Below are 27,194 nucleotides of genomic sequence, written 5' to 3' on the forward strand. Positions count from 1 at the left end.
CAGATCATTCTCGTTTTCAGGATGGATCGGCAGAAAGCTGCACATAAGGATAAGCTTATATAACTAATGTCAGTGTGTTGTAGTATTACACTCACACACTAAGAAACTTTTAGAGAACATGAATCTCCTTGATACAAATTAAGAAGGACTCCATAGAGATTTTGCATAATTCAACTTGTACATGTATCCATGAGATCCAGAGCATCACCCTGGAGTGTCATAGATGACGGCGTCCAAGGTGGCCATAATTGTTTACTTCTCTAGGGCATCCAATACAGTTCTGCACTGCCAGTTAGTGAACGAAATAGGAGCTTACTGAATATCAGACCATATTTTTTATTAAATTAAGGAATTCTTAACTGGTAGAACCAACACCTCTAAGGAATGATACTAACAAATGTAATTGTACTAAATTGAAATCCATTGGATACTGGTGATTTACAGTGACCATTTAATATTAAGATGTAAAGGGGGACAGCAGTCAATCGCAAAATCCGTAATTTATCGCAGATCTAGATTTCAACTGTGATGTAGTTTTCATCAGTGCATTACCAGAAGAGCCGTATAGACATAACTGTGTCAAAGCATAAATATGTGACTGTTCCATTGTTGTGCCTATATGTCTGTTCTGGTAATGCACGGATGATGAATATGTTATAGTCTAAATGTAAATTTATAACAAATTACAGATTCTGTGACTGACTGCTGTCTTCATTTACATTTGTAATAGTAATTTTTAGTACCCCAGAGGAGTGTTACAGTATCGTTACTGTTAACAAGTGATAGTGTAGGAAAATGTGTGAGGCTGTTTTCAGGTGACAGTGTTCTTAGGAAATTTGCAACATCACAAGAAAGCAGTGAAAAGTAGTTAGATCTGTGGGTGATTTTAGTGAAGGATCTGGCAGTTTATCAAGGATGTAAATAATTGTAACATATCACACATTAATAGTCGAAGAGATTGATTACTGTATGATTACACTGTCGGTCGTAAATCACTGGAATCAGGAAAACAGTGAAATACTTTGGACTAACCATCCAGAGCAATCCAAATCGAAATCTTCACATACACAGCTAGTTGTAATAAAAGTGATGATAGTCTGTTTCAAATAATAGAATGACCAGCATGGGCTAAAAATAATAGGGAACAGTAGACTGCTATTCACCACATAGAAGAGACATTGAGTCACAGACAAGCACAATGAAAAAGAATGCTACAAATGTTCACATACACACGACCACTGTTTTCTCTGGGCACCAAGGCCCGAATGCAACTGTGTCTGAGGTGAGCAGCAGTTTGGCTTGGGGGGTATGCAGTGGGGATACAGAAGAGGTGAACATTTGTACCATTCTTTTTCATTGTACCTGTGTGCAACTCAATGCTTCCTCTTCTATATGGTGAGTAGCAATCTATCCTTTCTACATTGTTGTCATTTCAGATGATAAGCTGAGATTCACTGGAAGAGTATAAAGAAATATTATTCAGTCACAAAAGTAGCAGCTTACAAAACTTTTGTTCAACCTATTTTGAAGTATTATTCATTAGTGTGGGACACTTGCTATGTTGGATTATAAAGAGAGAGATAAGATCCCATGAAAAGAGGCATGTTAATGTCATGGTATCATTTAGTGAAGTCCTAAAGCATTATAGCAGTGCCCAGTAGACTCCAGTGACTGATGCTGCAAGAGAGAGATTATGCTTCACAGAGTGTACTGATCAGATTCCAAGTGCTTACCTTCCAAGAGGAATGGGGAAACACTTTACTTCCTCTCACACATTTCGTGAAATGACCACAGTGAAAAAATAAGAGAAACTACAGTTCATATGGCAATTTATCACCCCCTTCCCATACACCATTCACAAATGAAATAGGGAAGGAGGGAAATGATGTTGGTATCCTGCAACACACATTAAGGTGGCTTGCATGGTATAGATGTAGATGTATGTGTTCAGTGTTGTGACAGAAGGTCATGATTGTTAATCGACATTAAGTTCCTGGAAGTTTTAACGTTTGTTGAGACTGGGAAGTTGTTGCTGTAACATTCATTCAGAACAGCTAGCAAATCAGAAAAAAATTGCTTTGAGCAATTTATTATGCCTGTGACTAGTATGATAGTGTTTATAACACATTAAGTGTTTGACGGAGATAAGTGGATGAGAATCTTTCAGTAGAGTTTCACGATTGGGCATGAAAATTTGCAAGAGATATGTTAATTTGGAAGAAATAAATATTTGCAGACTGGTTGGAATCAAACAGTGGAAAGTCTTGGTTGGAATAACACCAGTATTATGAAATATAGATCATTGCTCACCACTTAGACGAGGTTTTGTTTTGCAGACAGTCTTCTTTGCATTTTAGTAAAAATCTACATATAACTGAGAAACTGAAAGATTAAGTGTCGTACAAACATTTCAGAAAAACAACATTTGTAGACATTTGATTAATCCAATGCTTGCTAGTTGTTAAGTGTTTTCATTTCCAGAAAGCAGGTCTACAACCAGCATCCTACTTATAACAGAACATGAATCCTTTCCATTGCAACAGTGAGTGGCACTTGACATTGCAAATTTTGTTTTCCACTCCAATGAGCCTCATTCGATACAATTTTTCATAGCGTTCACATTCTGACTAGCCATCAGTGTTGCATAGTATTGCCATCTAGGGAGGCCTGTGTTAACTTGTTGTTGAACTGCAGTAGGTGTGTTGAGAGAGGTTGTAATTATTATGGTCAAGTTGAAATGGCTAGCTCTTCATGCACAGTCCTTTCTGAGGATGAGATTGTAGAACCTTTAGAGGAATGAATGAGTGAAAATCATTTTCATGATAGTGATTCATTTGTAAACAATTTGAGTAAAGCAGTAGTGGAAACAGTTCACCCTGCAGATTTTCAAAAAAATCACACAGTTAATGGTTTTGTATTGTAATACTTGCTTAAATATAATTTAATGAAAGTGCACTTTTGTTTTAATTTGTATCCTAATTGTTGGTAAGTGGCCTCATTGTTTCCACAAAGAGACTTTCACAATTCTCTGTGGCGCCGATTTAAACCTGAGCACATAGAGACACTGTTTTCTGCATTGCAGAGTGCACAGAGAAGTATTTCACTATCAAGAATATCCGTCATGATTCTTTTTGGCATTTGCCAGTAATGCTGCACCACAATCGCTAGTTCCTTAATGTTTGTACTGTATGCTGACTTTATTGTGAGACTAGCGCTCCTTCGTAACCTCACTTTCATCCTTCAGTGTTCCACTGATCAAAGTGATGTTATCTTCATATTCCATCTTGTTTGAACACACCACCACATCATGGTGCCTTTCTATTCTGTTCTGTTGACATCCAAAGTGAATATGAGGGATGGTCATTAAATTTTAATGATCCCCTTGAAAAAATGAAGTGTTCTATTTAATTTGTTTGTTTGTTAGTGTGTACGTCTCTGCAGTCCTGGTACAGATTGAAATCTGTGCCCCACAATACTGTAGCACTTTACTAGAGGAGCTGAAACAAAACTGTACAGCCCATTGATAAATTGGAGAGGGGCTGTGTCATGTTGATTTGGCTCTTGTAGCAGACATATTGTGGTGTGGGAATCTCAGTGTTGCCAGTTCTTTCGGACAGGTGCCTGCAAACAAACAAAAAAATTAACTGTGTAACTTTGTCTTTTTTAGGTTATTATTAAACTTTAAAACACTTCCTAATATTTGAACACACATGCCAGCACTTCAAATGCAGTAATTGAAGATCACTTAAGCCCTGTCTGGTGCTAGCCACACTTGCTTAAATGTAGTCACAAATTTTTTTGGAAGGAACTTTCAAAGTTAAAGACTGCCTAAGAAGCAATTTGCTGGATACAAGAATGAGAAGGCATTTGTTTTAAGGGTTTTTGAGGGAGAAGAGAAAAGGGAAGAGAAGATTAGAGAAGGAGGTTCATCATTCTCTAGTATTAACATACTGTCTCTCTTTGTTTTCAACAGTCGCTTATGTTGCAGAATCTTTTGAAGAAGTCGAGGAATTCTGCTATGATGGCATTCGATAAATTTCATATGCAGCCACTGAATGTTACATTCACTTTCTAATGATGGGATAAATTTAGTTACTAATGAGGCTGAGGTTCTAAAAGAACATGTTACGGAGTTTGAGTGTACACTGTATACTTACTTTTCAGAATATTCTATTTTCAATGTAAGACTGCTTAATGGTGGTTTCGTTATTGGGGAAAAAGCAATTGTGTGTGAGGAAAATGAGCAAAATTTTCAGCCACATGAAAAGACTAATACTTCAGGTAGAGGGAAAGGCAACATTTGGTTGTAGCTTTAAACTGGCTGACAACTCTTATGGCAAAAGATCCGTTCAACTCTGTGGTCACATCCATAGGCTCTTGGTACAACACTGGGAATAGAATGAGGATGGGGTTGAGGATGAGGTGGTGAAGGTGGAAGATGATGATATATTTTATCACTGCTGACGCGGCGAAAAATACATCACATATATCTAGAATGTCATGTTTTGGTATTGTAGGATACAAATACTGTCACTACTTTATGCTAAAGAAACTTCCCCTACCAGCAGGAAAATGGTTTCAGATGTTTGCGGGCAATGAGACTTGATCACTCACAATTTGCTTCTGTTGCGCTGAAGGCCGGTTAGCTTCCATATTCTGATGATGTGGGCTGAGTGCGGCTAGTTTCACACTGTACTGAAGTATTGACAGATCAACAACATAATCTGTCAAAAGGGTATTAAGTCATTATAACAGTGCTTTCATTTGAAAAACTTTCAACATTATTTGGTTGAAGAATTATTTTTTCTTGAATAGGTTTTGATAAGATTAACATATGTGTTCAATATGTTATGCCTATTAAATGTAATGCAATTGCAAGACAAGCACTCAGAAAATGGAAACTAAATTAAAATATGAATTCGCCCATAAAATAACTTTTTTGTCCTTGTCTGTTTGTTGTAATTTAGATAAGCACAGGAGATGGAAATCTGCAATAACAGACTTTAACCACTTTTTGCAGTATTTTTGAAGAGACTTGCATATGATGGGATTGCTTGGTTTTGTTTACTTTCTCTTTTTACTCTTTTATTTCATTTTATAATTAAATTTCAAATGACATCATGGTTGGTTAAGAGTAGTAGCAGTTGTTTTAGTGTATAGAAAACATCGTATTTTCTGTTCTTTTCCTCTTTTGTTTTAAGAAATGAAATGGTTGTGTCCTTCCCCCCCCCCCCCCCTTTCTTCTCCCTCTGCCTTTCTCTCACTCCTCGATACATTTCCATTTTTGTATTTCTTATTTTTCAGTGTCCAGGCAATTTTTCCAACTCCTGATCCACAAGCTATGTTGGACAAGAGGATGTACAACCTTGTAGCGTATGCTCGAAAAGTAGAAGGAGATATGTATGAAATGGCTAATTCTAGGGTAAGTGGAATTGTGTTCATATCGTTTTATTCTAATACAGTCTTAACATATTAAGAACAGTGAAAGAAATTTTGTAACATGTAATGTATTGGAAACACATTTGTGCAACTAGTTTGTGTCAAAATATGCTTGTTTTATGTTACCTTGGGGAAAAAATGTAAACATTAATTTTACATGCTGTGGTTAAATTGAAATAGCAGTAAAATTTGTTGTAATTTAGTTATTACATGAAAATCAATTTCAAAACCAATAAAGTCTCTGATATGTAGAGTAATTCATATTGTTCTTTTTTCTGTATTTTAATGCCAAAGTAATAATTTTTTTTTAGTCGGAGTACTATCACCTATTGGCTGAAAAGATATACAAGATTCAGAAGGAACTAGGTAAGTACTTTCCCTCTTCATAACTATTTTGATTGTGACTGCCAAGTCGAAAAAACTAAACTCTACATGGAACAAATGTGCATTTGTGTATTGCAGAGTATTGTATTAATACATATAAGAGTGATGAGAAATTAAATATTTTGGACCATAGCTTACCTTCATGTTTCATCATCATCATTGAGTATCCTGTGAATTTAGGTGCAAGTAGCTATAGCAGTTGCTGCAAAGATAATTTCCTTTTGAGTTTTTACATTTAGAAGGTACCAAAGTGGGTAACTGCAAATGTAAAATATTTTAATACATAAATTAAGTGGAGAGTTCTACTGCTCATGTTCACTACATTCCATTTAATGGAGGTAGGGAAACAATTGCTAGAAGTAAAATCAGAAGTTTTGCATCCAGAGCACATAGCACATTAGTAAGCCCATTCCAGAAGTAGCTACCGTTGATCCGTTTTTAGCAGTAACTTATATTTTCTAGTTAATTTTGTTTGCCATTTATCTGAGTCTTTGTGTGGTCATGAAATCCTGCCATCAGAGATTTAGCTTGAAGAGTTCATATAAAGTAAGCTAAAATGTAATCTTTTGATGACCTCCACAACCTCCAAAACACAAGGAATTGATTGTAATTGCCCTCATCAGGAATACAAGGAAACACACAGTCTTGAATAACTAAGTTTTATTGCATCATGGAGTGGCAATGGGACTGTGAGTACATAAAGAGTAATCACATGACTGGAATATATTTGACAACCGAGCTTGGTGGCCCGATTTTTGCATGTATAAAGATATAGTTCCCAGCACGCGCCATTTGTGTTGCAGTGTGTGTGCACAGCAGACCAGGTGAGTGCTGTTGGCGATAGCGTCCATGCTCTGATTTATGACCACAGTATGTGCAGTAACCAGTTGTAAAAATACACTCCTGGCTCCCTTGCCAAGGGTGGGGGAGGGGGGGGGGGGACACATCAAGTGTGTCGGTTCACAGTGCTGCAACTGCTGAGATGATGTAATCCCATCATCCTGTGCGCCCGGTAGACAGGTCTGACAATGGAAGAGAGGCTATTCTGAAGTCGGGGTCCGCGATGGAGGGCACCAGTGCTGGGAGCAATGATGGTGAAGTGGCGAGGAGAGGTCCCGGAGACAGTGAACTGCTGTTAACCCTGCTGCTGGCAGTGCAGAGGGAGGGGCCAGCACCGGCTGCAGGAAGCAGAACCATAAGAAGCTGAACTGCTGTTGGTGCAGATGAAGCCCCAACCACTGGGGCAGAGGGCCAGGCTGGTGAAGAAGAGTAAGCAGGGGGTGCTGGATGAAAGGGCGTCACCGGATGAGAGGGTGGCAGTGGATGAGTGGGCGGTGTTGGATCCAAAGCCTGCAGAGGAGGCCCTGTGCCCATCCTCGGGCAAAACTGGTTCTGGTGGTGGGCCTGAGCAGACGCGAGTACTCGCGCTCAAAACCGGCCAGTTGTTAAGCCCTGCTGTAGAGGATCTAACTAGCTCAGTAATTGATATATACGAGGTGACATCCATGATAAGAAAAAAGCCTTACAGATCTCCTTGTTGACCATGTGGAATGATATGGTGGCTTCATCAGGAGGGGGGGCAAGGCCAGTGAATGGTGGCGGGTGATCAACCAGTGGTCTGGTTCAGTGTAGCCAACAATCATCCAATACGGCTGCAGTATACTGCTGTTGTTGGGTGAGCAACTGAGGAAGAACCTCCAAAGTATTGCTGAACGGCTATAAATCCTCAGGATTAAGAACACACAAAGATACTACCCTCTCTGATCGCCACTTGTTTTCTCAGTAGGAACAAGGAAACGACATAAAGTCTGAAATAACATCTGATGACCGAGATCGGAGGCCCAAGTATGCACATAGAAATATATAATTACCGGCAGGTGCTGCGGGTGTCCCCCTGTGCATGCACATCGAACCAGGTTACGACTGTTGGCAATGGGACCGTAAACAATAATCTGCTTCTAATTGACCAGCATATATCATCTGATGTTTTGGGAATACCGTGTGATAACTAACTATGCTCTCCCCCTGCGGGTCCGGGGGTTAGGATAGGCCTGAGGTATTCCTGCCTGTCGTAAGAGGCGACTAAAAGGAGTCTCACATGTTTCGGCCTTTATGTGATGGTCCCCTGTAGGATTTGACCTCAATTTTTCAAAATTTTCCCGAAGAGCGAGCCGATTGGGGAAGGTCGCTTTACAAGGTGCATCATGTCCATCATGCACTGAGACCTATGGCATCTTTTGTCAATGTGGATCTGCACTTCCACTCATTCTCCAGCTGATGGGTGAGGTCACCCTCCTGGGCGCGTATTTTTCCATCAACTGTGCAGTATTGTTTTCTACACTGACAAAAATGGACTTGTTTGCTTAGTTGCACCTGATATCCAGCACGGTAGCCAGTCCGTTGTGGTGGGGCCACCTTTTACCCTGTTGATTGGTTGTAGCCCCCTGACCACACAGGGATCGCTCTGATGATGCCTGCACCGTTAACTCCCCACATATGCCAAGGGGTAAATGCCCATCCCCCTGGGGCATCAGGACTCCCTGCAATGACCATCCTGCCAGGTGGCCTTTGCTGCACCTGGGTGGTGCCCTAGGGGAGAGTCCATGGTCGGAGTGGGTGGCATCAGGGTGGATGACACGCAATGAAGCATAGTACATCGTCTCTTGCTGGTAGTCAAACACCAGCAGTCTCTAAGCATTCACAAGCTCAATTCAATGCACACAAGTACGACCCCAAATCATTCCCCTCCCTGCCATACCATGGGAGTAACATCAGGCTAAGGATGGCAGCAGCTCTTATTCACCCCGGTACCTTTTATGTTCGAGAGCTGATGGGGAAACTTTCATGACGATGAAGCCTCAGTTTTTTGATGAGCATTTAGAGGACAAGTTTGGAGAGGTGGAGGGCTTGTCCAAAATGAGATCTGGGTCAGTCTCGATCAAAACAGCATCCTCTGCCCAGTCACGGTCGTTACTCGCTTGTGACAAGCTGGGGGATATTTCTGTAACCATCACACCCCATAAGAGCTTAAATATGGTCCAGGTTATCATATTTCTCAGGGACCTTCTTTTGCAGTCTGATGATGAGCTGCGCACCATTTTAGAACAGCGAGGTGTACGTTTCATTCAGCATGTCCACCGGGGTCTGAGAGATAATCGGGTTGCCACCGGTGCCTTCATCTTGGCCTTTGAGGGTGATAAGTTACCCGAGAAGGTCAAGGTGATGGTCTACCGCTGTGATGTAAAACCATATATCCCTCCCCCAATGCACTGCTTTAAATGTTGGAAGTTTGGTCATATGTCTTCCCGCTGTACTTTCAGTGTCACATGTCGAGATTGCGGACGCCCTTCGCATCCCAATACTCCATGTGCCCCACCTCCTACCTCTGTCAACAGTGGAGAGTACCATTCGCCTTGCTCACCAGACTGCAGGATTCTTCAGAAAGAAAGGAAAATCGTGGAGTACAAGACCGTGGACCAACTTACCTACACTGACGCTAAGAGGAAATTTTAAGCCTACATCCTGTACGCATGACATCGTCTTACGCCACCGCTACAACAGTTCTAGCCCCATCAGCTCCACCAACCCCAGTCACTTCTTAGAGCCAGAAGACTACACCTGCTCCCTTGATGGTGGGGGGCACTTCCCTCCCTGTTGCTCCTGCACCACCTACTTTAGGAGTAACACCCACCCCCCACCCCCAACCGTCAGGGATGTCCATCCCCACTTCTAAGCCGGAGAAGCGTACAACTTCTTCAGCTGCTCTTGCTAGGAAGGGGTCCCCTGGGTCACTCCCTTCCCAGGTTTCTGCCAGTGGCAGAAGAGCCCAAAAGCAGCTGGTCGCAGGGCTTCACGCTCATCCTCAGTCCTGGAGACTGAATCAGTGAAGTCCTGTCAGCCAGGGAAAGCCAAGGAACAGTGAGAGAAATCCAAAAAGAAGGTCCCCAAGACCAAGGTAATTGCGGTGGCACCCACACCACCGCTACCTCCAAGCTCTGCGTCTGCCGTTGAGGTGGAGATTCTGGCGTCCGCTGAGGACCTAGATCTCGCTGGACCCTCAGGCAAAATGGATATAGGCTGCTCAGGCAAAAAATCAGTGGCAGCAAGTGACTCTGAGGTGTAAAATGCCTCATTGAATGTTCCATGTCTTCCCAGTCTCACGATGATGTCATCCTCCAGTGAAATTGCGGCGGTTTTTTCCACACCTGGCCGAGCTACGGCAACTGTATTCTGCTTTCTGCATTGCCCTCCAGCAAACCTGGTTTCCGGAATGCAGGCCCCTACCCTCTGTGGCTATAAGGGATACTACAGGAACTGTAACGACTGTAATCAAGTGTAAGGTGGAGTTTGCATTTATGTCCTAAACTCAGTCTGTAGTGAACCTGTGCCCCTTCAAAACCCTCTTGAAGCTGTGGCTGTCAGAATTAGGATGACACAGGAAATTGTTGTTGTTCTTGTGGTCTTCAGTTCTGAGACTGGTTTGATGCAGCTCTCCATGCTACTCTATCCTTTGCAAGCCTCTTCATCTCCCAGTACCTACTGCAACCTACATCCTTCTGAATTTGCTTAGTGTATTGATCTCTTGGTCTCCCTCTATGATTTTTACCCTCCACGCTGCCCTCCAATGCTAAATTTGTGATCCCTTGATGCCTTAAAACATGTCCTACCAACAGATCCCTTCTTCTAGTCAAGTTGTGCCACAAACTTCTCTTCTCCCCAATCCTATTCAATACCTCCTCATTAGTTACGTGATCTACCCACCTTATCTTCAGCATTCTTCTGTAGCACCACATTTCGAAAGCTTCTATTCTCTTCTTGTCTAAACTATTTATCGTCCATGTTTCACTTCCATACATGGCTACACTCCATACAAATACTTTCAGAAACGACTTCCTGACACTTAAATCTATACTCGATGTTAACAAATTTCTCTTCTTCAGAAACGATTTCCTTGCCATTGCCAGTCTACATTTTATATCCTCTCTACTTTGACCATCATCAGTTATTTTGCTCCCCAAATAGCAAAACTCCTTTACTACTTTAAGTGTCTCATTTCCTAATCTAATCCCCCTCAGCATCACCCGATTTAATTGGACTACATTCCATTATCCTCGTTTTGCTTTTGTTGATGTTCATCTTATATTCTCCTTTCAAGACACTCTCCATTCTGTTCAACTGCTCTTCCAAGTCCTTTGCTGTCTCTGACAGAATTACAATGTCATCGGCGAACCTCAAAGTTTTTACTTCTTCTCCATGAATTTTAATACCTACTCCGAATTTTTCATTTGTTTCCTTTACTGCTTGCTCAATATACAGATTGAATAACATCGGGGAGAGGCTACAACCCTGTCTCACTCCTTTCCCAACCACTGCTTCCCTTTCATGCCCCTCGACTCTTTATAACTGCCATCTGGTTTCTGTACAAATTGTAAATAGCCTTTCGCTCCCTGTATTTTACCCCTGCCACCTTCAGAATTTGAAAGAGAGTATTCCAGTTAACGTTGTCAAAAGCTTTCTCTAAGTCTACAAATGCTAGAAACGTAGGTTTGCCTTTTCTTAATCTTTCTTCTAAGATAAGTCGTAAGGTTAGTATTGCCTCACGTGTTCCAACATTTCTACGGAATCCAAACTGATCTTCCCCGAGGTCCGCTTCTACCAGTTTTTCCATTCGTCTGTAAAGAATTCGCGTTAGTATTTTGCAGCTGTGACTTATTAAACTGATAGTTCGGTAATTTTCACATCTGTCAACACCTGCTTTCTTTGGGATTGGAATTATGATATTCTTCTTGAAGTCTGTGGGTATTTCGCCTGTCTCATACATCTTGCTCACCAGATGGTAGAGTTTTGTCATGACTGGCTCTCCCAAGGCCATCAGTAGTTCTAATGGAATGTTGTCTACTCCCGGGGCCTTGTTTCGACTCAGGTCTTTCAGTGCTCTGTCAAACTCTTCACGCAGTATCTTATCTCCCATTTCATCTTCATCTTCATCTACATCCTCTTCCATTTCCATAATATTGTCCTCAAGTATATCGCCCTTGTATAAACCCTCTATATACTCCTTCCACCTTTCTGCCTTCCCTTCTTTGCTTAGAACTGGGTTGCCATCTGAGCTCTTGATATTCATACAAGTGGTTCTCTTCTCTCCAAAGGTCTCTTTAATTTTCCTGTAGGCATTATCTATCTTACCCCTAGTGAGACAAGCCTCTACATCCTTACATTTGTCCTCTAGCCATCCCTGCTTAGCCATTTTGCACTTCCTGTCGATCTCATTTTTGAGTCGTTTGTATTCCTTTTTGCCTGCTTCATTTACTGCATTTTTATATTTTCTCCTTTCATCAATTAAATTCAATATTTCTTCTGTTACCCAAGGGTTTCTATTAGCCCTCGTCTTTTTACCTACTTGATCCTCTGCTGCCTTCACTACTTCATCCCTCAGAGCTACCCATTCTTCTTCTACTGTATTTCTTTCCCCCATTCCTGTCAATTGTTCCCTTATGCTGTCCCTGAAACACTCTACAACCTCTGGTTCTTTCAGTTTATCCATGTCCCATCTCCTTAAATTCCCACCTTTTTGCAGTTTCTTCAGTTTCAATCTGCAGTTCATAACCAATAGATTGTGGTCAGAATCCACATCTGCCCCTGGAAATGTCTTACAATTTAAAACCTGGTTCCTAAATCTCTGTCTTACCATTATATAATCTATCTGATACCTATTAGTATCTCCAGGATTCTTCCAGGTACACAACCTTCTTTTATGATTATTGAACCAAGTGTTAGCTATGATTAAGTTATGCTCTGTGCAAAATTCTACAAGGCGGCTTCCTCTTTCATTTCTTCCCCCCAATCCATATTCACCTACTATGTTTCCTTCTCTCCCTTTTCCTACTGACGAATTCCAGTCACCCATGACTATTAAATTTTCGTCTACCTTCACTACCTGAATAATTTCTTTTATCTCGTCATACATTTCATCAATTTCTTCATCATCTTCAGAGCTAGTTGGCATATAAACTTGTACTACTGTAGTAGGCATGGGCTTTGTGTCTATCTTGGCCACAATAATGCGTTCACTATGCTGTTTGTAGTAGCTAACCCGCACTCCTATTTTTTTATTCATTATTAAGCCTACTCCTGCATTACCCCTATTTGATTTTGTATTTATAACCCTGTAATCACCTGACCAAAAGTCTTGTTCCTCCTGCCACCGAACTTCACTAATTCCCACTATATCTAACTTTAACCTATCCATTTCCCTTTTTAAATTTTCTAACCTACCTGCCCGATTAAGGGATCTGACATTCCACACTCCGATCCGTAGAATGCCAGTTTTCTTTCTCCTGATAACGAAGTCCTCTTGAGTAGTCTCCGCCCGGATATCAGAATGGGGGACTATTTTACCTCCGGAATATTTTACGCAAGAGGACGCCATCATCATTTAATCATACAGTAAAGCTGCATGTCCTCGGGAAAAATTGCGGCTGTAGTTTCCCCTTGCTTTCAGCCGTTCGCAGTACCAGCACAGCAAGGCCGTTTTGGTTAATGTTACAAGGCCAGATCAGTCAATCATCCAGACTGTTGCCCCTGCAACTACTGAAAAGGCTGCTGCCCCTCTTCAGGAACCACATGTCTGTCTGGCCTCTCAACAGATACCCCTCCGTTGTGGTTGCACCTACGGTACGGCCATCTGTATCGCTGAGGCACGCAAGCCTCCCCACCAACGGCAAGGTCCATGGTTCATGGGGGGGACACAGGAAATAACTGTCTGTCATGTATGTCTTCCTCCAGATGGTGTAGTATTCCTGAATGTATTAACTGCACTGATTGATCAACTCCCTAAACCTTCCCTACTTTTGGGAGATTTAAACTCCCATAACCCCCTGTAGGGTGGCACCGTGCTTACTGGCCGAGGCAGAGATGTCAAAACTTTACTGTCTCAGATCGATCTCTGCCTCTTAAATACTGGGACAGCCACACATTTCAGTGTGGCTCGAGGTAGTTACTCGGCCATTGATTTATCAATTTGCAGCCCAGGACTTCTCCCATCTAGCCACTGGAGAGCACATGATGGCCTGTGTGGTAGTGACCACTTCCCCATTTTCCTGTCACTGCTCAGGCGTCCAGCCCAGGGACGCCTGCCCAGGTGAGCTTTAAACAAGGCGGACTGGCAAACTTTCACCTCTGCTGTCACCTTTGAATCTCCCCCGCACAGGAACATCTGTGTGATGGTTGAGTAGGTGACTATAACAATCGTTTCTGTGACAGAAAACTCGATCCCTCGCTCTTTAGGGTGGCCCCGGTGAAAGACAGTCCCTTGGTCGTCGCCGGAAGTTGCTGAGGCCATTAGAGCGTCGGTGAGCTCTACAGCGGCGTAAGCGGCAACCTTCCCTGGAGCACCTCATAGTCTTTAAACGCCTCTGTGCTCGCATTCGCCAACTTATCAAACGACAGAAGCAGGAGTGTTGGGAGAGATATGTTTTGACCATTGAATGCCATACGTCACCTTCCCAAGCCTGGGCAAAGATCAAACATGTTTTCGGCTACCAGACCTCAACAGGTGTTCCTGATGTTACCATAAATGGCGTGTTATCTACCTGTGCGAATGCGATTGCCGAGTACTTTGCTGAGCACTATGCTCGAGCTTTTGTGTCTGAGAATTACTGCTCCCCTCCCCCTCCCCCTCCACCAATCCCCAGCCTTTTGCACTCTCAAACGGTGGCTGGAAGGGAAAGTCCTCTCGTTTACTACACGCCACAGTGAATCCTATAATGCCCCATTTACAGAGTGGGCACTCCTCAGTGCCCTTGCTCATTGGCCCAACACAGCTTCTGGACCAGATCGGATCCACAGTCAGATGATTAAATTTCTCTCATCTGCTTCCAGAATGAGATTTTCACTTTGCAGCGGAGTGTGCGCTGATATGATACTTCCTGGCAGATTAAAACTGTGTGCCCGACCGAGACTCGAACTCGGGACCTTTGCCTTTCGCGGGCAAGTGCTCTTGCCCACGAAAGGCAAAGGTCCCGAGTTCGAGTCTCGGTCGGGCACACAGTTTCAATCTGCCAGGAAGTTTCATCTCTCATCTCACTAAAAGTGACATCCCCTCGTCATCTTCAACCGGACGTCTTTCCATCGCAATGGCAGGAGAGCATCATCATTCCGGTGCTCAAACCCACTTTATGTGAATAGCTATCAGTCCATCAGCCTCACCAATGTTCTTTGTAAGCTGCTGGAACGTGTGGTGTGTCGGCAGTTGGGTTGGAGTCACGTGGCCTACTGGCTCCATGTCTGGCTTCTGCCAGGGTCACTTTACCAGTGATAATCTTGTGTCCCTAGAGTCTGCCATCCGAACAGCCTTTTCCAGATGCCAACACCTGGTTGCTGTCTTTTTTGATTTACGAAAAGCATATGACACGACCTGGCGACATCATATGCTTGCCACATTATACGAGTGGGAGGCCCACTCCCGATTTTTATCCAGAATTTCCTGTTGCTTCATACTCTCCATCTCCAAGTTGGTGCCTCCAATAGTTCCACCCATATCCAGGAGAATGGGGCCCCGCAGGGCTCTGTATTGAGTGTGTCTCTATTTTTAGTGACCATTAATGGTCTGGTGCCTACAGGGAGCCATCCACAAGGCACAGTCATGGGCTCTAGCCCACGGTTTCCAGTTTTCCACCGCAAAGTAATGTGTTATGCACTTTTGTTGGTGTCGTACCATTCATTCAAAACCAGAACTTTACCTTAATGATGATCTACTCACTGTAGTGGAGACGTATCGATTCTTAGGACTGGTTTTTGATGCCCAATTGACTTGGCTTCCTCACATTCGTCAGCTTAAGCGGAAGTGTTAGCAGCACCTCAATACCCTCCACTGCCCAGGGTGCAGATCGCTCTACGCTTCTGCAGCTCTACTGAGCCCTTGTTCAATCCCACGTTGACTATGGGAGTCTGGTTTATGGTTCAGCGGCACCCTCAGCATTGCGTTTACTCTACCCAGTGCACCACTGTGGCGTTTGGCTAGTGACAAGAGCTTCTAGGATGAGTACGGTGACCAGTGTCCTTGTGGAAGCCGGAGTGTCTCCATTGCAGGTTAGGTGTGCACAACTGCTGGCCAGTTATGTAGCACACGTTCGTAGTTCTCCTACGCATCCAAATCACCGTCTCCTTTTCACACCCATGGTGGTTCATCTCCCGCATCGGCGGCCCAGGTCAGGGCTTCCAGTTGCAGTTTGTGTCCGATCCTTTCTTTCTGAACTGGAGTCCTTGCCTTAACACCTATACTTTTGAGGTCCATTCACATACACCTCTGTGGTGTACACCTAGGCCGCTTTGCCTGGACCTTTCACGTGGCCCTAAGGACTCAGTTAACCCCATGGCTCTCCGCTGCCACTTCTTCTCGATTCTTGACACGTACTGAAACCATGAAGTGAAGTGGTTTACACCGACGGCTTGATGGCTGATGCTCACATTGGCTTCGCATATGTCTGTGGAGGACATATTTAACAGCATTGCTTGCCCGCTGGCTGCAGTGTATTCACTGAAGAGCTGGTGGCCATATCTCTTGCCTTCAGTATATCCATTCGTGCCCCGAGGAACCGTTTCTTCTTAGTACTGACTCCTTGAGCAGCCTACAGACTATCACCCAGTGCTACCCCTCGCCATCCTTTGGTTGGGTCCATCCAGGAGTCCATCTATGCCCTGGACTGGTCCCATCGTTCAGTGGTGTTTGTGTGGACCCCAGGACACGTCGGCATCCCAGGCAATGAACTTGCCGACAGGCTGGCCAAACAGGCTACACGGAAACCGCTACACGGAAACTGCTCTGAACCTGACCTGCGTTCTGTCCTACGCCGTAGGGTCTTTTTGCTTTGGGAGATGGAATGGCATAACAGTACACACAACGAACTGTGTGTCATTAAGAAGACTACGAATATGTGGAAGTCTTCCATGCGGGCCTCTCACAGGGAATCAGTTGTCCCATGCCGGCTCCGCATTGGCCACGCTTGGGCGACCCATGGTTACCTCTTGCCACTAATTTCATCTGACAACGCCTCACTAGCTGATTTAGTTCTACATTTCATTTGTGAGGGTGGGTTTTATCATTTGATCTAAGTTTTAGCGTATTTCATTTGTCCCTCTGTGTCCTCCACCCTAGTGCTTTTAGGGTGAAGGTTTCAATGTGTTGCAGAGTGGTCAGCCTGCCACTGTAATCTGCTTTATTGTTTTCCTTTTAGTGTTCGTTGCCTTTCCTTCGTTCTTGTGGTTTTTCCTTTCTTTCCGTTTTGTGTTATATGCCTCGTCTGTTTTATTCTCACACTTGTGGCATTGTTTTATTAGGAACAAGGGATCGGTGACCTTGTAGTTTGGTTCCTTCCCCCCTCTTTTAAACCAACTAACTATACCTGTGCTACCAGAGATTACATTAAAATATGTTGAAGGGTGTCAGTTTGTGCCACCACTCTTGTCGAAATGGAAACAACTTTGTTTATTCCTGCGTAGCCTGTCAGCATCATGTGCTTGCTTTAACATATTATTTAGTGTACAACCGCTGCACTAGTTATGGTAAGTAAATAGTTTCCTTCATAACACACCCAGTTTCTACTTGAAAATGCAATTTTAATCTTATGGCTCATAATTTGGATAACTCAATCACTGGTGATAGTCAGATGGTGGTCCATTTATCCCCCTCTCTTGACTATAACAACACCCTTACAAGGGCAAAGCCTCCTACATGGTCAACCAGTTTGGCTCATATTTGTTGGCAGGTCAGTTGTGTACAACCTAAAATGAAAGATTCTAAGATATTGGCTCAACACACCACCCCCTTTGCCCCCCTTCTCCCTCTTCCCCCCCCCCCCCACCCATCTTATTGTTTTTGAGAAAAAACCCCTAAAATTCCAGACAAACAGTTGAGTCACAATTGACAGTATTGATACATAATTGCAAATAGCATTTCTCATCATCATAAACAGGGCTTCAAACACACATTTTCTAGAAGTACAGGATACCCATAAGATAAATACAATTCAATGAAAACGTTGCTGAAGTAGTGACCACGGCACCTGGCTAGGGAGCAAAGAACCTGTGTTTGATTCTCTAAAGCATTCTGCATTTTTAAATTAATCTTTTCTGTATCACAATTGATGGGAATAGAAGTGTTAACAAGATCATCAGTAAGAAATAATAACAAGGTAGGTAAATAAATTTCTCAAACAACTAGGATTAGAAAAAATTTGAAACTTTAAGACTCATTGTATGAAATCAGTTCGAAGTAATACTGCTGAAATTCATCACGAAGCACCACAGACTGCTGACCGGGCAGTGTTTGTTTGACACTTGGCACAGTAAAAAACGTTATTTGGAGGTTTAAAAATTGCAGGGTGCTTTTAGAAACACAGTTGGTATTGTACAATCTCATGGATGCAACAACAATTAGAGCTCAATTCATGATGAGCTTTCAACATTGTTTTTTCAGGTGACATCACATGTGTAGTATGTATTAAAGTTAATCCTCAAAAAAAATAAATACTTTGTAAACCAAGACTGTTTCCTAAAAAATCTTCTGAAGGAACTTTGTAATTATGTGAAGATTTTATTTATTAGATGTTTCTGGTGTCGCAAGTATATTTGCTTCGAATGTTTATATGACAAGTATGATCCATATAATTTTCCGAAGAAAAGTGAGGGTATGTAACAGACTGAATGAAAGAGTTTATTCATCACGCAGAGAGGATTAAATTTTTAATTTTTTACTAATCCAAGTCAGAAAAAAGTCATTTGCATGCCTTGCTTTTGTTTCGTATTGATTACCTTACTAACACTCCTATTCTTACCAATCTCAATTGTGGGGGAGGGGGAGGTGGAGGTGGTTGCAAAATGTGTTTGGGAATCGAACGAAGGTACTCTGATCCCCAGCCTGATGCCTTGGTCGCTGCACAAGCATCACTTTTCATTGAACAACATTTACCTTGCGCATACATAAGTGGCAGTTGTAACAGTTACTTTTCTTGATTCCTGAGAAAATGCACGTTTGCAGACCCCACATATGATGATGAAAAATGATCAGTTTTCAATTATCTATTGGTTGCATTATAATATTGGGTATCCCTTACTATAAAGATGTTCATAGAGGTACAGGAAGTAAATATACTACATTGAACGAACTATTTTAGTGTTGTCACTGTTTATATAATTTCAAAAGGGCGAAAACACTATATTAGCAGATGAAAGTTACTTGTCCTGCTATTGCTGTCTCTTTGTCTAGGGTGTTGGTTCCTGTTTATGCTTTCCAGCTAATTGGTCCACAGTTTTGTGTTTCAGCTAAAGTTGCTGGAATGTTGTTGCTTTTTGACATCATTGATATTTATTAATGAATTCTTGACACTTTCTACACCACCACTTGTTATATAAATGCATTGCACAACATTTCAACACAACACAAAGAACTTGGTAGATACATTGACCTATCTCGATAATGACTGAAACTGTTAAGCCACATATGGTGCCTAAAATTTCTGTAAGTATTTCGTACACAGCTTCCAGATCCTTCTACAACAGTATATGATTCAAATTAGTTTTGTTATGACTGTCTTCATTAAAATTGCTTGTCAGGTATTATTTACATAATGTTTTTTTGGGAATAATTATTTATATAAAGATTTATGCACCTAATAATTGATAATGAAGGTTGCAGATTTTGACAGTATAAAAACTATCAACTTCCTGTCTATATAGTTGTTGACTGAATTATCAATAATAAAATTAGAGACATTAAAAATGAAAACAGAAGCTTTGTTTGTGTGAAAACTAAAACTTAATAATATTAGTTTCACTGCAATTGGTTTTTGACTCAAAGTTAACATTTGTGATTATTAATTTTCATGGTTCAAGATCAGTGTTGGTAAATGGATTGGTTGTTGTTGTGATCTTCAGTCCAGAAAGTGGTTTGATGCAACTCTCCATGCTACCCTATTCTGTGCAAGCTTCATCATCTCCCAGTACCTACTGCAACCTGAATCTGCTTAGTGTATTCATCTCTTGGTCTCCCTCTACAATTTTTACCCTCCATGCTGCTCTCCAATACTAAATTGGCGATCCCTTAATGCCTCGGAAAATGTCCTACCAACCAATCCCTTCTTTTAGTCAAGTTGTGCCAGAAATTTCTCTCCTCCCCAATTCTATTCAATAGCTCCTCATTAGTTATGTGATCTACCATCTAATCTTCAGCATTCTTCTGTAGCACCACATTTCGAAAGCTTCTATTCTCTTCTTGTCCAAACTATTTATCGTCTATGTTTCACTTCCATACATGGCTACACTCCATACAAATACTTTCAGAAATGACTTCCTGACACTTAAATCTATACTTAATGTTAAAAAACTTACCTTCTTCAGAAATGCTTTCCTTGCCGTTGCCAGTCTACATTTTATATCCTCTCTACTTCGACCATCGTCAGTTATTTTGCTCCCCAAATGGCAAAACTCATGTACGACTTTAAGTGTCTCATTTCCTAATCTAATTCCTTCAGCATCACCTGACTTAATTCGACTACAAATGGATTGGTATGAAATATAAAATTATATTATCAGAAAAAAATGTTGATGAGATGTGCAAAATTGCCTTTAGATGTGGAATATATAATTTAAGTGTAAAAATTAACCAAAGTCAGGTTGAATTTATACGGACTAGAACATTTCAGTTGAAACACAAAAGTTCTGAGGAGGTAAGATTCATTACAGAGTCATGAACTTGAGGGGTGGTTTTCTCAAAAACTGGGTTGCATCTTCCTTTCTACCAAATACAAGCCAAATTGATTGACCATGTCTAAGGTCTTCCGCTTGTTAGCAAAATGGAAATTCTTTCTATGATTAAATATCAGCAAAGTTTACATTACTTATTACACTGTATAAACAGAATACATTTGGTCTGGGCACAATGAATTGGAAATGATTTCTTATAAATTTTGTGCAGAGGAGAAAAGACAGCGACGTAAAGAACAGCAGCAACAGGAACTGCAGCGGCAACAGCAGCAGCAGCAACCGCAACCACAGCAGCAGCAACAGCCACAACCTCAACTGAGGCCGACGGCCCCAACAGTGCCATCAAATGTACAAATACGACCCACAGCTGCAGCACCAGGTGAGCTGCTAAGACTGAGCCTCCCACAAAAGTCTCTGTTCAAATAGTCTATATGTTGCTCGTAAATGCTGTATGTGGCAGAACATATAATGCAAAGGCCTTAAGTTGCAGAATAAACCCTTTCAAATATGGCCTTCATAACCTTACGCATTTGGTTGCTGGCTTTATAATGGTTCCTGATTTCATTGAGTACATGTTTGGTTATCCCAATAGTTAAAGCATTAACTTTTCACATGTTGAAGTGAAGCTCTCACCTCTGTCAGTCCTACTATTGTTGCAGAAACAAACAAAAATTTCTTTCTGCCCTCTTTATCTATGTATTGTATCTTAATTTCCCTTTTCCTCTAACACAGAAAAATATTATATTTTTAAAATATCATACTAGAGCTCAAGTTCAAAAACTTTGTTACATAGAAGTTTCATTTTCTGATGGATAAAAAATTCCTTTTTCATTTTTAGGTGTCCCTCATGGAGGAACATTAACAGGACTTCAACAGCCAACTCGTCTGCAGTTCCCAGCACAACCCACACAGCAACAGCAGCAGCCACAACAGCCACCTCAACCACCACAACAGCAACAGTTGGTCATAGGACCACCTGGCCCTAGCCCCACAGGAACTTCCGTAACATCAAATTTGTCGAGTACATCTTCATTTGTACCGCCAACAAGTGCAGCTGCAGCAGTGACAACTAGTCAGTTCAACAATGGCCTGGCAGCATCTCCCACTGCACAGTTCTCAGATCAGGTGAAAGCAAGAGTTGCAGGTGGCAACACAACTCCTGGTGCACAGACACCTCCATCGGCTACCTCCCAGTTCACTCTCCAGACCCAATTCTCAAATGCAGCAGCTGCCCCAAGAGTTTCTGTTGTCCCATCTGCAGCAGGCCAAGGTTCAGACAGTGTTTCAGTTTCAGGTCCCTCCCCAGGTCTTTCTCAGACTGGTAGCTCAGCAGCTTTGCCTTGTCCTACAGCACAAGTTCCACAGCTTGTTCCGCAAAGTGCCCCTGGATCTACAGCAGGATCTGTTGTAACAGCATCAATGACCCAACAACAGTTAGCAAGTCTAGGAAAGGGAATGCCTGCAGCAGAGCGAGCTGCTCAGTCACGTCCCACGACAAGTGGTTTGTCCAGCCAGATGGCAGCCATTGCAGCTTCTCTCAATGAGGTATGTACAGTATTGTTATTCAGAAGCATAAAACAATGATAAATATTATACTGCTGTTCAGGATTAAATGATCATGACATGAATGGAAGTTACAATTTCTCACTCATAAGAATGGTGTGTGTGTGTGCAATTCATGCTTCCGGTCATCATAGAGTGGACGGCTGGAGCAGAGCCTTCCAAAAACACAAATATTTTTAATCTGAAGCTCAGAATTTATGTCTAGTTTAAGAAATGAGGTGCATGTAAAAGAATGTATATATAAGTAAATACTTTTTTTAGGGGGACAGGTTACCTGAAGAGAGATTGACATTTTGCAGGAAGTGTATTCTTAAATCTCATCAGTTATATCCTAAAGTTATAATAATATTCCTATTTTCCACTTTATGTATTCTATCAATTCTTGGTTATATACTGACATTTCCTTCACTTTAACACTATTATAGTCTTAATTTACTGTTTTTCTAACTGGCATCTCTCCTTTAAATACAAGTGACCTGCTAGTTCTAGAAGCTTGAGATTTGCTATGATTGTATGTTTTGTTTCCATGTGCTGCACTCTAGTTGTGCCTGTTTTTTGGGTAGTTGGTCTCCTTTCATTCACCCACGTATATTTGAATTTAGACAAAATGAGATTCATCCCTTGCTTTCAAAATACAAATGTTCTCATCACAGCAAAGTGACGACTTCATGAAAACAGTGCAGGTAGTACAGTTAACCATATTCCATTACCACTCACTAATTATTCTTAATGTTTTTCTACCGATGTCAGTTAATCTTGAACAGAATATTGTATTAGATTAATTTGAATTTGGTTCTACCAACTGACCATAAACAATTATAATGTGGACAACATTTTGTTTACAAAAGTCAAGGCAAAGTAAAGCAAAGCTCCATGTTCTTACTCTGATGGGTCAGTTGGACCAGTAGTCTGCTATGTCATCCTCTGCAAATGACATCATTGTATTATGATATGGAGGGGCTTGGGGTCAGCACACTGCATTCCTGGCCATTTTCGGCTTTCTTTACCATGGAGGTGCTACTTCTCACTTGACTAGCTCCTCAGTTGGCATCCAAGACAGAGAGCATGCCAGTCCAGCCTCCCACTTAGGAAAACTCCCTGCAAGCATTATTGGGTGCGAGGTGTCTATTACAGAGTCACTCAAAATGATATACTATACACTATAAAAAGTAATGTAGATGACTACAATAAAATTCCAGGTATGAAAGGGTCATATTAAATGCATATGTGAATAGGCCATACAACATGTGGAGGGTCTGTAATCCATGCTGTGTGTCAAGAACTACTGTAAATGGAGTAATTTAAGCGAATAACAGTGACAAAAAAGAAGTAGCTGAGCCGAGTCTGAGGTCCGGATTTAGTGTTACGGCTAAGGGATGACATGGAATCTGTTTTATCTGCAACCCCTAAGAGTGTATGGAAGCATTGTGTCATTGTTGATCTCCCATATTAGCTGTGGTCATAAACTATGTTAGCAATAGCTACAACTTGGTTCATTTATTCAAGTTGCCCATTCTGTTTAAATGATAAACGTTTTCATATTTGTTACTCTTGTCAGTTTTAATTTCCCCTATCACATGCAATTTTTAAAAGTAGTAGTTTCTCAGAGAAACAGATAACATGAAAATGTTTCTTATTTCTTAAGGATGTGGATTCACCACCTCCAGCTACAAAAGGAAAGCTGGATAACATGCACGCAGATGGAGAAAATGATATTAAAGTGGAAATAAAGCAAGAGAATGATTTGAATGATCAACATGAAGGTGGAGGTGGGAAAGGTATTAATATAGACAGCATCAAGACAGAGATTAAGACTGAACCAATGGATGACTGCAACACTACATCAGAAAGTAATGTCCTTGTTAAAGGTTAGTGTACTGTAATATTGAACTACAAACTGTAATGTTACCATGCTATCACATTAGTTATTTTTTTCTCTTCTTGTACACCCCAGTGCGATACAGACTGCATAATATATTTATTAACAATTTCATCAGTCTTCTTTTGTATAGGAGGAAGGTGTTAAGAGTTGTTTACTCATAATTTTAATGAGCTGCCCAGGCATGGCTTGTAGTTCAAATATATATTAAAATGAATTTCTCAGTGTTTACAAATCTAAATTATCAGCACGTCTTTCCAATATTTCTTGCACTAATTTAAACAATGAAAGTCAGCATTTTTGGAACTGTTGATACTGAGTGATTTTTTAAAAAACGTGTGTAGGTAGTATTAAGGCCGTGCTGGTTAACTGTATGTAGTAGTGGTATGGGGGGCAAGGCTTCTGTGGAGTACATCTATTATGGGCCTCCCAAAGGCTCCGTTCGTTCAGTCTAATGGTATCCTACCACCCTACACATGATTATTTGCTTTCCTTGCTTACATCAAAAGGGAAACAGAGTGACTGAAACTTCAGTAGTGAATCCCTGTCTCAGGATATCTATATTATGCTTTGATGCACCATTAATCGTTGTTTAATGTTATTCTTTTGATAGTGTTTTAAATAGTTATTTGTTTATGGCATTGGCAATTTATCTACTGTAGAAATAAGTGTGTAAATGTCTCGCCAGAGTGCATTACAATAGGACAATGGACGTGTGACCACCTAGCAAGAGTTTCACAATGCTTAGAAAAAATAAGTGCATGAAATATTTCCTGTAACTTTAGTTCCCTTATTGCTGACGGTGTTCACTGGATGTAGTGCATTACTAGCCAGTTTCTTTTTTTGGATGTATTGTGCCTGAATTCTAGTGAGGGGTGTTTTTTTTTTTTGGGGGGGGGGGGGGCGGCATGAACTAAAGATGAAGGAACTTGATCTGGACAAACCTGATAACCTGGTCAAAAAATCCAGGCTAGGGTATGTACACAGTCTTAAGAGAACAATGTAAAATGCAGCTAAGGGGTGTTAAGATTGTTACAATTTGTAGTGACAGCACCTCATCTGAGAATGGTATCACATACTACAAGAATTTTTATGCAAAGGTGAAAAAAACATAATTCAAGAGAAAAACATTTAAATTTATTGAATCAGTGCTAGGGAAAGTGGACTATATATATGAAGACTTACAAAGAAAACATGTCAAAGAACTAGTATACACTGAGTTAACTGATAGATTGCATTAAATTTTCTGGCAAATTAAAGCTTACCTTACAGGACCATGATGACACAGAAAATTATAACCCAGGAATTTTTTGAGGAATCATTGCTCTGTCAGAAACTGATATCGTCTTGAAGCAACACATTGGGGGCGGCATGGGGATGACAAGGAACTGGATGTTCTTAGGTCTTTCCAAACAATTCAAAATGAACTCCTGGAATCAGTTTATGAGATATGCTTCAATCTCATCAGGAATGATATATGAAAGACAAATTATCTTGCTGTTGAAGTTGATAAAACCAATGACTGCAAATTTGTCACAACTTGTCCTAATAATTCACTATGAGCTGCTGGGAAATATTAATGAATGATTTTATTTCCTTTGTATGGCCAAAACGTTGCAGTGCAGACAATCAAACTGTAGCTGTTCTCAGTGAGCTAAACAGAATGAAAGTGCACGAGACACATAAGAGACTGATAGCTCAGTGCTACATGTACTTGTGTTTGGAGTGGCCAAAGAAGTGAAATTAAAATGACAAAGAAATGTATGAAAATTCTCACTTTATTCACTGCTCTGCACATCAGTTAAATTTGTTTGTTGAAAGTGACTTGAAAGCCAATAAGCAAGTGCTGGTCTTCCTCGGCAACTTGGAAGGAATTTGTATCTTTTTTCCATCTTCTAAACGCTCAGCCACTCTAAACGAGATAGCAAAGAAATGTATTTCTGCCTGTTGTCAGTCCATTAGGTGGAATTTCACATTACAGAGTGTACCCGCTATATCTGGATACTAAAAGGAATTGTTGACTGTATGGAAAAAAATTATTGATGATGATAATGATTACAGGACAGTAAACAAGACTAAGGGGCTGTTGGGTTTCCTGCAAGATGAAGATTTCCTCTTTGGATAACATTTTGTGAAATAGTCATGTTTTATTGTGACATTCTTTTCAATGAACTACAGCAAAGGAATACTGATGCAATGAAAAATATTGAATATTCATCTCACTTGCAGCATTTGTTCCAAATGTTATGGCCCTAAAATTGACCTTCACTGGCAGCAAGAAGGACCAACTGCAAAACAGGATGTTTCATGGAATCAAGAAAGGTGTGTCCATGAGACATCTGCGACCACACCATGTTCACTTATTGATTGCACAGTTATCTGAAACATAGTTGTTGAAAAATCGAATTGTTTTCCCAGAAAAAGAACTGAAAGAGGCTGTTAATTTGATAAAATTAGTCTTCAGACATGTTGTGAAATGAATGTGCTGTTCAGCCAAAAGGACTTCGTACAAGCTTCAGATGAAAACAACTTGGAAAAAGATTTTTCTGATAATGTTAAATTGCTGCACATAAGTGACGTTCCCAATGACGACCAGAGCAGCATAACACTGTTTCGCGGTGCTGAAGAAAACGTTTGTGTGAAATACTATGAATGAGGATAGACTTTGTTCGCTAGCAATGTGTGCTCTTGAAAAAGAACTGTTGGAATCTTTCAGATTTCAGTGAAATGGTCATAGACTATTTTGCAGTGCAAAAAATGAGAAAAGCTGATTTCATTTATAAACAACTGGATTAAGGTAAGCAAGACATGCATTAATAGGTGATGAGAAGCAATTCCTTTGTTGTTACCATTTTCTTGGCCTCCCGAGTGAAGCGCGTAATAAGGAAGAGTGACAACATGTTCATCCATTGACATCACACTCTTGCACTTTAGTACAACAAACTGTAAGTTGATGAGAGGCAATTCCTTTGTTGTGATTCTTCAGTTTCTCCCGGCGTATTTGATACTCAAAATATCCACGGGTGTACTGCCGGTCTACAGTGTCCAACGGGCACAATATTTCAGCGATCATACATGTTGCCATCATCAGGTGATCCGTACACTATGGCTGCTCAGGGGGAACTGGGCTCAGACGCGGCGGCGGCCGATTTAAATACCTTCCGCCCGC

At 41.2% G+C, this 27,194-nt stretch overlaps 1 protein-coding gene across 1 annotated transcript in view; it reads left to right on the plus strand.

Moving 5' to 3' along the window:
- Window positions 1–27,194, plus strand: part of LOC126252037 (CREB-binding protein-like) — a 164,642-nt gene that overhangs the window by 65,553 nt on the left and 71,895 nt on the right. Inside the window, exons 11-15 of the mRNA XM_049952826.1 lie at window positions 5,305–5,422; window positions 5,751–5,805; window positions 20,795–20,962; window positions 21,422–22,128; window positions 23,792–24,014. Of these exons, the coding sequence (XP_049808783.1) occupies window positions 5,305–5,422; window positions 5,751–5,805; window positions 20,795–20,962; window positions 21,422–22,128; window positions 23,792–24,014 (1,271 nt within the window). The remainder of the gene's footprint in view (window positions 1–5,304; window positions 5,423–5,750; window positions 5,806–20,794; window positions 20,963–21,421; window positions 22,129–23,791; window positions 24,015–27,194) is intronic.

The sequence above is a fragment of the Schistocerca nitens genome, chromosome 4 (assembly GCF_023898315.1).
Source record: "Schistocerca nitens isolate TAMUIC-IGC-003100 chromosome 4, iqSchNite1.1, whole genome shotgun sequence".
NCBI lineage: Eukaryota > Metazoa > Arthropoda > Insecta > Orthoptera > Acrididae > Schistocerca > Schistocerca nitens.